General features: G+C 41.6%; 1 protein-coding gene across 2 annotated transcripts in view; it reads left to right on the top strand.

Moving 5' to 3' along the window:
- The window catches only part of grik3 (glutamate ionotropic receptor kainate type subunit 3), a 101,711-nt gene that overhangs the window by 49,196 nt on the left and 39,557 nt on the right, over nt 1-12,958 (top strand). For both annotated transcript variants that reach the window (XM_028978889.1, XM_028978890.1), the window contains exons 3-8: nt 68-325; nt 873-1,054; nt 3,420-3,473; nt 6,780-6,950; nt 7,664-7,807; nt 9,978-10,085. In XM_028978889.1, coding sequence (XP_028834722.1) covers nt 68-325; nt 873-1,054; nt 3,420-3,473; nt 6,780-6,950; nt 7,664-7,807; nt 9,978-10,085 — 917 coding nt within the window. The remainder of the gene's footprint in view (nt 1-67; nt 326-872; nt 1,055-3,419; nt 3,474-6,779; nt 6,951-7,663; nt 7,808-9,977; nt 10,086-12,958) is intronic.

Raw genomic sequence — 12,958 nt, 5'->3', positions numbered from 1 at the left:
ATAGGCTACTGCAGGGTTGAATTAAAGTTTAAAGAACTGGTTATTAATGTTATTTTTTTCTTGACAGCGTGTGACCAACTCTCTTTAGGAGTAGTGGCCATCTTTGGGCCGTCACATAGCTCATCCTCAAACGCTGTGCAGTCCATTTGCAACGCACTGGAAGTGCCACATATACAGGTGCGATGGAAACACCATCCCATGGACAACCGGGACACCTTCTATGCCAACCTGTACCCAGATTACTCCTCCCTCAGCTATGCCATCCTGGACCTGGTGCAATTCCTGAAGTGGAAAACTGCTACAGTTGTATATGACGACAGTACAGGTGGGTTTCATTTAATTTACAAGATTACATGCTCACGGTTTATGATTTCTGGAAGATCACAACGATCAACTTTACTCTATCAGATATGACCAAAATGTGTGCAGCAGCCTTCTGCAATTCTGTTTGTAATAATACATTTGCATACATGTATGTGGGCGTGTCTGCCTTGCCTAGAGCACTGCAGCGGCAACCAATCATGGGCTGGCTCTTGCACTGTGTGCAAAAATAGTACAACAAAATTTCTATTTCCATATTGATCAATACAATTCCATATTGATAAAAAAAAAAACAAGAAAAGAATCTTCTCTCGTCATCCGTTCCCGTTCGTTATTTCAATGCATTGAAAAGGTGAAACTTAAAACCCATGTAAATTTGGCAGAAAAGGGCTTTACAGGTGCAGAAAACAGGAGGACCAAGCAAAAAATTGTTCATTTCTGAACCCTCTTTTCACTCATGTCAATGAAAATTAAATATATTTGATTGATAATATGTACAAATAATAATATATAAGGTCAGTAAAATGTGTTTTTCTGACTGCTACTTGCAGGTCTGATTAGACTGCAGGAGCTAATAATGGCACCCTCCCGGTACAACATCCGGCTGAAGATTCGGCAACTCCCTCTGGACACCTCTGACACCAGGCCACTGCTCAAGGAGATGAAGCGGAGCAGAGAGTTCCGGATCATCTTTGACTGCAGCCACAGTATGGCTGCACAGATCCTTAAACAGGTATAGCCTGTTATCATTTCACATTATTACAGACACATATACTGTACACCACTTCATCATGTCAGCTGTGGACTGTTCAAAATCATTGAAGGTCCACCTACTGAATATTCTAGCCTTTCTTATTGATGGGTTTACTCTATGTTTTCTCAGCTACCATGGTAACCACAAATTTCCCATGCTCCCTGAGCAAAAGTGGTAGAGCTGCTGGAAACACTGGCTGCAGAATTTGTCTTTAGAAGGAGTTTGACTTGCAGCGTTATGATTTTGGCAGGCCTGTGTTGGATGTAGTAAATAATTTATATGTGTATCACACAGAGATTCTAAAATATTCACCAGCTCAGTTGTGGCCAACTCGGTTGTTGGACAGAGCTGCAGAAAGCTAATGTAGAAATCACCAGAATTGCACAGATGAGTTCCTATCTTTGGATACTTGAGTGTTTGATCACCCCTTAAATTGTTTAATCATTGTGTGGCTGTAAAGGTAATGGTACAAAACTTTCTGTCCTTTTAAACAAAAGATGGTCTCATGTTCAAGAAAGAAATAATTGATAAATGGACAATAAATTATTCTTAAAGCAGAAAGGGAATGGTCAGGTAGGTGGGAAGAAGGAACAGAGGAATGTTCTTCATGCTGCCCAAGACATGCTCCAAAAATTCATCCCGGTTTCCAGTCCGTTACAAAGAGTAACTTCCAAAAGCATAGAAATGTTTCATTGTTGGTGTTCAGCAGCAACCTGCAGGAGGGAAAATGCACTGGAAATTAGTTTTACCTTCAATTTTATTCAGGTTTTTGTCTCAGTCTATCTCTCAGTTTGTACTTGATACGGTATATTAAGAAATTCTTGCTGCTATTGCACTTTGAGCTAGAGAATGCTGTGAAAGTTGCTTCACAACTTCCCTATCCAGAGGATTGTTTTGGTTGCTTGAGGCTGAGTTTATGAGTTTACCCTGACAGCCCTCTTATACATGCCTCGATGGTGCAAACCTAAACTTGGGAAAAATTCCTACTGCATTGCCTCACTTGGGCAGAGATGGAATAATTTTGGATCTACTATCATTTTAAATGTTTCAACATTTTCAATCATTTTTGATAAAGTGAATTCAACTGCTTCATGGTGCTGCAGCCACCTGTCCGCAACCTGTCTAGGGCTCCTTCAACTCATTGGTGGTCCACCTCAGCACACTGGTCTGCTTGTCAGTACACTGGCTCCCTTCAGGGAGAAGGGGAGGTGTGGAGGGATTGAGTTGCTTTTTGGAAATGGCCTGCAGGCTCAGCAAGAACAGACTCAGGCTTATTTAGCAACTTTGCAGTGATGGACAGACAAACATTGGGCTAAAGGCTATTCAATTCTGCAGTGTGAAGGGTCTCTGAAATCTGTCGGCTTTAGGCCAGTGCCATTAATATAACGGTTTAATGGCATGAAAGCTGTGATGCTGAGGCACATCTCACTTAAATCTGAATCAAGAATAGTGGTAACCGTTCCCACCTACCTTTCATCAACCTGGATTTTTTTACTTAATGTCACATTAGAGTTATACAACGAAGAAGGAAAAGCAAAACAGTAATGAAAGGATGAATGAATGATCGATGTGGAAATAAACATTTGAAATATTTTTGTACATTTAGAAGATATGTATTTAACATGTTTACATTTCATGTTTAAAAGGAAGAAATGACTATAAGGCTAAAACAGATATTTTCCTAGGGCACATTCTTATAAATGTGTTCAACCTTTGATGTAGCACTGCGTGTCTGTTGAAAGCCAAGACACTGCATGTCTGTTGCAGCTCAAGTGCGGCTCCTGACTTAACAATAAGTTGTTACAGTTGACCGTGCACAACTGGTGGTCAAGACCAAGAGTAGGCAGAACAGCTTGTGTCTAGTTGTCAGAATAAGGAGACCCGGGATCTGAAAAGAACCAGAGACGATTTGCGTAACCTTGGTTTTTCTTTGGGAACAGATGGTGCAATTAAAGAGGAAATGCCGTCGTCATGGGAAATGCAGGATTTGAATGTGGATTGAGTGGCTTGTGCATGTGTGTGTGTGTGTGTGAACGAGCGAGAGTTGGAGGTGGTGGGGTGGTGATGAATAGGATTATGTTTGTCTTTGATTGAAGACCTCTATCACTTGTGTGGGTGAGCCGCTTCATTCCCTCCTGTGTGAACCGTTTAAATGAATGGCAGAGACTACAGTCCCACTGTATGGATTTTTACACACTGGGATTCACTAAAATAAGACCAACAAGGCTCCTTTCCCCTCACATTTCCCATATTAATCACAAATTACTTGACATACCGTACTGACCATTTTTACTTCCGCTTCTCTCTCTTCCTTTTCCATTTCTCTCTTCCTTTCCTCTCAAAGGCTCAGATGATGGGGATGATGACAGAGTACTACCACTACATCTTCACCACCCTGGTAATGTACTACTCTTGTTAAAGCCATTGAAGCCTGTGTGTGCCCATATCGCAGTTTATGTTGATCAATGCCATTTAATTGCCAATGGGCTTTGGACCCGGTCCATAATATCAATTTCACTTGACAAAACCGCGGCTTCAATATTCCAGCGTAAACACACTCTTCCCCCAATGAAGTCAACAAAAGTCTTTGAAAAGGCAATACAAAGGCAACAGGCTGGAAATCAATTGATTGTGTCAGCTCCGGGTTTGGTGGAAGCGGAAATGTTTGAGTTAATCATCTAACACTTTCACGGATTTGAACGACGGCCCTCCCATATGTTTAATATAACCCCCTTTGGCTTTGGTTCTAACTTTAGATGTGAGAGCCAGCTGTACTGCGGGCATATAAAGTGACTCTTCTGGTCCCTTTTTAAGGGAGTTTTTAAAACTGAAGCATGGGGATCCGGAATGGAGATTTACATAACAGCGTTTTCTGTCCGGATCATTACCACTACCCACAGAATACCGAGCACACTTCTGTTTGTACTCCAGAGGCTGTAGCAGCTCCGTTGCAAACACCAAACACTGAACTGGCATCTAATTTCCTTCACAAACAAAAAAAAAGAAAGAAAGAAAAAAAAAGTGTGGCAGTGTCACTTATCCAGAAAAGAAAGGTTTGGAAATGCTAAGGTGCGTAATCCTCATCCCCTAACACAGCTTGATAGCTGCGATTAAATCTCAGTGCTAAGTGGCGGAAGTGGGGCATGGCAGACGTGCCCTCCTGCTGAGTTCAAGACACTTTCAAAGCAAATATCCCAGGTGAACAGGAAAGGAGCACAAACCCCCAACACTGACTTTAACTCTGTTATTAACAGTTATTAAATCTTATAACATAGTTTAAACAAGGTCTTTGCCTTAAGAATTGCATACTTGGTTGTGCATTGACCTCACATTGTGTAAGTAAAATTTACATTTAAGAACTCTTGTTTCTAGCACTGGTCCATCACTGAATGCTTAAGTCCAATGATTTCCAATATTTTTGCACGATTTTTTGTAAATATTGATTTTTGGCGAATGGTTTTGTGCTAACTCCATCACTGACTTACCTCAGTAAATATTATATTTTTGCAAGAACCATGCATTTTGTCAACTGCTAAAATATGAATCATAATCTGGCAGACAAGTACTATAACACCTAGAACATTCTGTTTGCAACCCATTTATCAAGATTTTTTTTACTTCAGTGGTATTTTTTGCAAAGGCTTCTCAAAATAGACATTTTTTACATTGTACAATTTGAAAATCATCAGTATAAATCTGCAAAACAATAAAGAACATTTCACCTCTGGCTGATTTAATAGGTTTGTCATTTGTAAGCACTGCCTGATAGCAGTTGTTCTTTTTTGTTGTCTTGGATGAGGATCCCACTGAATTATTAGAGCATGAAAAGTCAAGGGCTTTGTGTTAGGGGGGGTAATACCCGCTGTCTCCTCTGAAATTAGTCTGTCATGACTCCAGTGTTGCGCTCCCGTGGGCTAGCCAGCAGAGATCATGAGCGAACACATTCCTGTAACTTCAGCTTAATATCAAAGGGCTAATATTCTCGCTGGAGACTCACCCTGCATTGTTTGTTTGTGTATTGCCGCAGAGTGTGATGTGCTGCAGTGAAACGCAGACTTTAGCTCCACAAGTGTCTCCGGCGTCACTTGTCCTAGTATATAATTACAGTACAATATGACCTCATTCTACTGCAGTATACAAAAGTATAAATAACTAGATAGATAGCTGATGTAAAAACGGTGGGTGGCATGCAGCACGATGAAAAAATAATTAGTATAATGTCCTTTCAAATGGCTGTGTGGCTTTTTTTTTGCATTTTGGTGGAATGGCACCACCGTTGCTTGTAAAAGTATTTAAAAAGTAAATTTAAGAGCTTTAAATTCAGACTCAAATGTATTGATCTGCAAATATTTGTCTGGAAACCCATAACATTTTAGTAGTGGTCAAGTCAAATAATGTTTCATAATATGTTGATTTGTGCTGCATTACCCATCGCCTGTGCCAAACCCCACCCTGGCCATAAGCTTTTATGATCCAAACGTTATGGCTCACTGTACAGACAGAGTACTGTCCATTCTAATAAACTAATTCAGCCTGGTGGAGGCTGATACTTTTATTTTATCAGGAGACCCATCTGGAGGGAATTTCTAATGGAACAAGTCATTTAAAATAGTTCACTGTTCAGTGTAGCAAGTCAGACAAGCACTGCAGAGGCAGCAAAAGGGGAGAAAAGGGATTCAATTGAATCTATAATTTTTTCAGCAATGTGCACAAAAAGATATGTATTCATGCAACATAATAACACAAACACAAAGAACACATAACCTTAAGGTCTCTTTTGACTCCTTAATAGCACTGTACAACATCTTAAAGGAACACATTTCTTCCGGTCCCCTACTGTGGGAATAACATTAAAGCATTAACCCAAATTAGTATTTAAAAAAAAAAAACGGTTTGGGCTTATCATTTCTTGGGGGCAAACCTTCTTCCGAGCACATTCAACATTATTCCCTCGGCTCAAACCCCACAGGGCATTAATGACATGGTCTATTATGTTGAACCAAGTGGCATTTTCGCCGAGCCATGTGCGCCAGAGTCGGAGAATCGTAGCGCCTGCCTCCTGCACCGGAGCAGGTGTTTATTTACATGGGGGCATGGGGGTGTTACATTATTAAGGAGATTCCATTTGAAGACATGTGCCGAGCTGCTCATTTCTCCAGAGACGGGAGCCCAAAGTTGCTCAGCATGAGTGGCGTGGCCCTGCTGTTTCTGGGATAGACTGTCTACTGATTTGCACACCAGCTTTGTGCCACTTTACTCACCCGGTGCTACTTATTTGGAGATTTTTATACAATCGTCTGAGGTACACACCCAACCTGGGCAAAATAAACAGCCCACAAGAGAAATGGTCTGCTAGTGGCTTGAAATGAGGAACATGAAGTAGGGATTACCCACTGGATGGCTGTTTCAATCAGACCGGGTGAAAGGCTGACGCGCATATCCCTGTTTTTGGTTCCCAGACTTGGAGGCTTGCACATCCCCTGAAATCCCTTATCCTGCCCTGCTCAGGCTGCCTGGAAGCTCAGTATAATCCCTTTATTTCCAGGCCCCACTTTTTATGAGAGTACAAAGGGACTGGCGCCTCATGTTTTAGGCTTCTATAATGTTCAATCCCACTCAGCTGAATGAGAAACCCTGCTCGACCCCGCCGCCAACCCCACCCCTTTTCTCAACCCACTCCCCTCACTTTCCTCCTTGTTTATAGGACCTCATAGCTATTGACTTGGAGCCGTACCGCTTTTGCGGGGTGAACATGACCGGCTTCCGCATCCTGAATGTGGACAACCCTCAGGTGGCCTCCATCGTGGAGAAGTGGTCGCTGGAGAGACAGATCCCCCCCAAACCGGACTCGGGCCTTCTGGAGGGAATCATGACGGTAAGCCTGACCTCACATGCTTCTCACTATGAGATTGGAGAGAAATTATTCCCTGAATTACTTTTCAGCAGATCCACATGAGACGAACGTTGTTCTTGAAAATCTGTTTGAAAATTACTTCTTGTACGATCAACCAGTCCAGAAATCTCTCCTTAATCATGCAACTTCAAAACCAAAATAGCTTTGCTAATTGCTAATATTCCCTCTTTCATGCTTTAGCGTAGAAAAGAGCATAGCTAATGGCAAAAAATTCCCTGTGAATATAGCTAGCATTGTTTGTTTGAGTATTAATGTATTTGAGGATCAAAATATAACACAGCACTCCCTGGTATAATTATTTCCGTTTCAAGGAGCCCATGCATTTCACTGAATATACTACCAATATTTAATTGCTCCTAAATCTTTTGTGGATATAGCCCCATGCACCATAAACATCTCGGTAGCCAGCTTTATATTTTTTCTTTACCCGGCTGGAAAGCCTCTTATTTACACTTTCATGCAGAAGAGGCATGCAGCATGAATTATTAAGGATAAGTCTAGGAGATGCCCAGTTTTGTGTTATTGCGGATATATTATGTTGGATGCTGAGTCAGCTTTTTTTTGTTTGTTTGTTTATTTGTCCAGTCACACTGGACAGACGATTGCAGTATTATCACGTTCGGCCTGGTCCTGGCACCTCCCATCAGCTGAAATAATGTGCCCCTTTACTCCAGACAGATGCTGCTCTGACGTATGACGCTGTCCACATAGTGTCCGTCTCGTACCAGCACGCCCCGCAGATGACCGTCAATTCCCTGCAGTGCCACCGACACAAGCCCTGGAGGTTCGGTGGCCGTTTCATGAGCTTCATTAAGGAGGTAATGAGAAGATGAATTTGTCGGGGCTGTGAAATATTCCGAAACATACGTCTGCTGATTAACCCTTTAAAAGGCCACTGATCAGCACCACAGACAGCAACACCTCAGACATTCAAATGGAAACTCAACCACTTTTAATAGACTTAAATTAAATAGACTTAAATTAAATTTACTTTGAACATAATCTGCCTTCAAAATCTATTCATTTTAATCTTTTACCATCTTCATTTCAATGAATAAAACCATGATTTATGAATTTGTCATTAAGACAACCATATGATGATTAATTTGCTTTTAGGGCTTCTTATTATAAAGAGTTGCTCTGAAGTCAGGTCAGTATTATGTAATACTAAAGTGTAATTATGTAGTAATGCATTAAAGAACGTTCTCAACTAAGTCAATAAAGCGACCTTGCAGAACTACAGCTGTCACAGCGTTGTGGTGAATAGATTTACATTTACAGCATTTTTCAGACGCCCTTATCCAGATCAACTTACAATCAGTAGTTACAGGGACAGTCCCCTTGGAGCAACTTAAGGTTAAGAGTCTTGCTCAGGGACACAATGGTAGAAAGTGGGATTTGAACCTGGGTCTTCCAGTTCATAGGCGACCCACTAGGCTACTACCACCCCAGATGGACACACTCGCATGGCTTATCACAAGCAGGGGATTAATGCATAAAACACATAGCAATACAAGACAGACATGTAAAGGACCCGACAAGGGCAAAGCACAAACAGGAAACATTTATACGTGCCAGAACTGCTGTACACGATCAGGAGGGGGAACACAAACACAAAGTCAGAGCCCCTGGATCTATGCGAGACTCCCAGCATGCCTTTCATTAGGCACTAGGCAGCTCGTAGGCGAGTGACAATGGGTCCATGCTGATCAGTCGCCCTGTAGCTTCCGGCAGAACCCCTTTGGGTTCAGGCCTTCACCTCCTGCCCCACACCTCACACAACGCTAGCAAGGGACCATGCACGTTGAACGTTCATGTGCACCAGGACCCTGCTGTCATGCAGCCAGATAGGGGACCTGTCTTCTGCTGAGTCGAGGAGCTGTGAAGATAATAGTCATTGAGTCGGCTGTGTCCATAGAGGTTCGTAACTGGTATGTCTTGTTTTGGTGTGTACTGGTGCGTGTTCTTTGTAAGAAAACTACTGTTTGTGAATGTTGTGTGAATGTGTCCATTTTTCCACCATGTCACCATGACAACAGCACTTAAAAAAATTAAGTTAAATTTTTATAAATTTTTTTTTTTAATTATTTAACCATTTTAAGCAATTAGTTATCTATTATATACTACTTATAATATTATAATTCTCTTAATTATGTATTAATAATTGCAGAATGATAATAAATGTACGTTTTTCCATAATGGGTTTAAATCCTGGTGTGTGTGTGTGTGTGTGTGTGTGTGCATGTGGTTACGTGTGTTTATACATGAGTAAATGCACTAATCAGGAGTCGTGCAGTTGAGGTTGGCCTCAATAAGCCCCCTTTATTCTCAACCCAGTTCCAGATGCCAGGCTGACAGTGACTCAGTGTGGCCCACTTTCAAAATGAACTCATTCCGGTCACAATGCGCCTGTGAACGACATAATCAGCTCTTATTTCATTTCACAAGAGACTCCCTGATTGTGACTCATAATAGCCAGATTAGGCTTGTAAAACAGAGCTGCGTAGATCCTGGTGAACGGAACAGGAAAAACGGGGGGATGGGGATGTGGCAAGAGGAGCATGCATGAAACAGACGTCCCTGTTCCAGCTCCCAAAACAGGATGAGTAGGGTCTGTGTCATCCACAGCGATAGAGAGGGAGCCGGAGACCAGAAGAAGAGCAGGATGGGAGGGGATGGTGATGGAGAGGTGCACCATTTTATACCATCTTTTTTTCTGGTGAAGAATCAAGCAAATTAAATGGTGGTTAATTAAGATCGAGGTCTTCAGGGAGAGCGCATTGAGACATAAAGCGTAATTAAGAGGGAGATAGAAGCCACGTGTGTCGTATTTTAGGGAGAGACAGAGAGAGAGAGAGAGAGACAGAGAGAACTGCTTTTTGATTTTTATGTGCCTTTGAGTGCTATAACATTTGTTCAGCTTCGTGTTTGTGTGTGAGTGTGTATGTTTTTTTGTGTGTGTGAATCTCTGTGTCTCTTTCTATATAGTCTCACTGGGATGGTCTGACGGGACGACTGACCTTTAACAAAACTACTGGCCTCCGCACGGACTTTGACCTGGATATTGTCAGCCTGAAGGAGGACGGACTGGAAAAGGTACGGACACAAACACACACAACAGGCATGGACACACTGATCCTGCATCTTAAACAAAAACTGTATGTAAATGCACATGCACACAAGCCACAATTTTTGTGTCATGAGAAAATATTGCACCATACAAAATAAACATTGGTCTACACAGATTGTAAACTCGTACATCCATAGAGGCAGACGTTAGGGATGATCAGAAAAAAATAAAATCAACCTGGACCCTATAGAAGTTGCACAGGTCGTACAACACCAGTCCAACCTGGATGGCACATCAATATGTGCCTTTGCCAGTTTCCAGGAGACAGAGAATTACGAGGTGATTCGGACTTGGCTCTCAAAGGTCCTTAACCTATAGGTAGGACGGGTATATTCTTCTCCTGTGCAAAGAGGAAAGGGAATGAGTCCGGCCAGATCCATACACAGCTAGCGATCATAACCATCTCTGACCAAACCATTACAAATAGACTTCAAGAGGGTGGCCTGAGGGCCCATTGTCCTCTAGTGGGCCCTGTGCTCAGTGCCTGGCACTGTGGAGCTCTGCTGGCATTTGCCTGAGAACACCAGAATTGGCAGGACTGGATCTGGCACACTGTGCTTTTAACAGAAGAGCAGGTTCACTCTGAGCTCATGTGACAGATGTGAAAGATTTACATTTATCAGACACGCTTATCCAGAATGCTGCACAATCAGTAGTTTCAGGGACAGTCCTTGCTTAGGCACATAATGGTAGTAAGTCAGGTTTGAATTGCACAATGGCACGCTGAAATTCTGGAGGATAAAGGAATTGATACCATTGACTGGCCTCCCAGCTTGCCTGATCTAAATACAATTAAACATCTCTGGGACATAATGTTTAGTTTCATCTCATGCTGCCAGGTTGCACCTCAGACTGTCCAGGAGCTCATTGATATCATGGTCAGGATCTGGGAGGCGATACCCCAGGACACCATCCATCATCTCAAAAGGAGCCCAGTGGGGGGTGCATACAAACCACTGAGAACAATTTTGCATTGAAATGACATTTAAGCAAATTTGACTGGCATCTTGCATTAGTTCTTTGAATCAAACCTTCTGTAAATTGATAATCTTCATTTTCATTAAATGATCTGGCATCTTTTTTGTTCCTAACACTTTACTCACTCAATATCACTCAATATCGGTATGGATACCACCATGATTTTGTTTTTTCAGTTTAGATATGACATGTTTTTGAGAAGAGTAATTGTTTCAGTACTTATTCTTATATTTATTACAGTTTTTGATTAATTTTAGCATATTAATTCAGAATATGCCGGTTCGAATCCCAATCCGCCAAGGTGCCACTGAGGTGCCACTGAGCAAAGCACCGTCCCTACACAGTGCTCACCATGCGCCTGTCACGGCTGCCCACTGCTCACTAAGGGTGATGGTTAAAAGCAGAGGATGCATTTTGTTGTGTCATCATGTCCTGTGCTTGCTGTGCTTCACAATGACAATCACTCCACTTTCACTAATGAGACAGATAAATATTTAGGTAGACTAAAATTCTGCCGCTGGCTAAGATGGTGAGACTTTATACAAAGGGTGGCTTTATTTACAAAACATGCATAGTAACATCAGACAAGACATACCACAATGAGGATGTGATACAAAGTTGTTGTATACAAGCGGGAATGGGTGCAGACGATTAGGAATCAGGGGAAGACTATTCACAGCAAGCTCCTGTCCAGACGTGGGTCAGGAGTACCACGCCAGGTCCAACCATGACATTATATTATAACCAGCAACACCAAAAAGGGATCTGGCAACAAACATATACCTGGTTCTGAAAGCAGCAGGTCAAGCAGTCTAATGTAACTGGGCTACAGAGTTGAGATTCATCAATGGAATATCAAATATTCATACATATCCTTAATGGAATACGTATTCATACTTATTCATATTTTTTGCTTTTCCTAATATTGTACATGGATTTAGCTCCATCCCGAGCAGAGATTCAGACACTGACACACACATTGGCCAAAGTGTATTATGTGCAGTATGTAACACTACCTATCAAGGTGTGTTATTTCATACAGGTGTGTGATTAAGTTATTAAAAATTAATTATATAATGAATTCATTTATTAATAATTCATACAATTTACAACAAAGATCTTTGTAATGTGTACTGTGTGTGAATAATGCCCGGATCCATTTCACTGATAATACCGGAATAAAATATGCCTTGTGTGCTACTACAAAGATGGCTACTAGAGTGATGGCCCCACTCACCGCAGCCAAACGGAATCACATGATGCCAGCATGTGGAACTGTGCATAATGACCCCTGCCATGCTGTACCACTGAATTGTGATAGGCGGGCCCGGTGCAGGGGATAATACTACTCCATCATCAACGCAACCTCCCCGCCTTGGCTCTGCATCTTGTTTTTGTCTCAGTCACAGAACAAATAGAAGCCAATCTAGTTTTGACAGTATAATTTACCTCCTAACAAGGAAGCAAATGGACTGTTTAAACATAAGCACAAGTTAGTGGGTCATAAAGAAAATTGCATGCCAGTGCACAACAGTGTTAATTGCAACCGTTAATGGTAATGCCGATCCAAGGTGATACCCGAAATGCGTTTTAGTGCTAATGGGGTGTGTAAAGATGTTTCAGAACATCTTATCAACATAAATGTTCACAAAAAGGGAAACATTTACTTTTTTGTGTTGCAAGAGAAAAATCAAGATAAAGATTCTAGATTTCCAGGTATAAGCAATTATATTTTTTAATTATCAAATGAATATACACTGCTCAAAAAAGTAAGGGAACACTTTAACAGCACAATGTAACTCCAAGTCAGTCACACTTTTGTCAAATCAAACTGTCCATTTAGGAAGCAACACTGATTGAC

The sequence above is a fragment of the Denticeps clupeoides genome, chromosome 5 (assembly GCF_900700375.1).
Source record: "Denticeps clupeoides chromosome 5, fDenClu1.1, whole genome shotgun sequence".
NCBI classification, from domain to species: domain Eukaryota; kingdom Metazoa; phylum Chordata; class Actinopteri; order Clupeiformes; family Denticipitidae; genus Denticeps; species Denticeps clupeoides.
The sequence above is the reverse complement of the archived record's forward strand: the minus strand, read 5'-3'. Positions and strand labels throughout refer to the sequence as shown.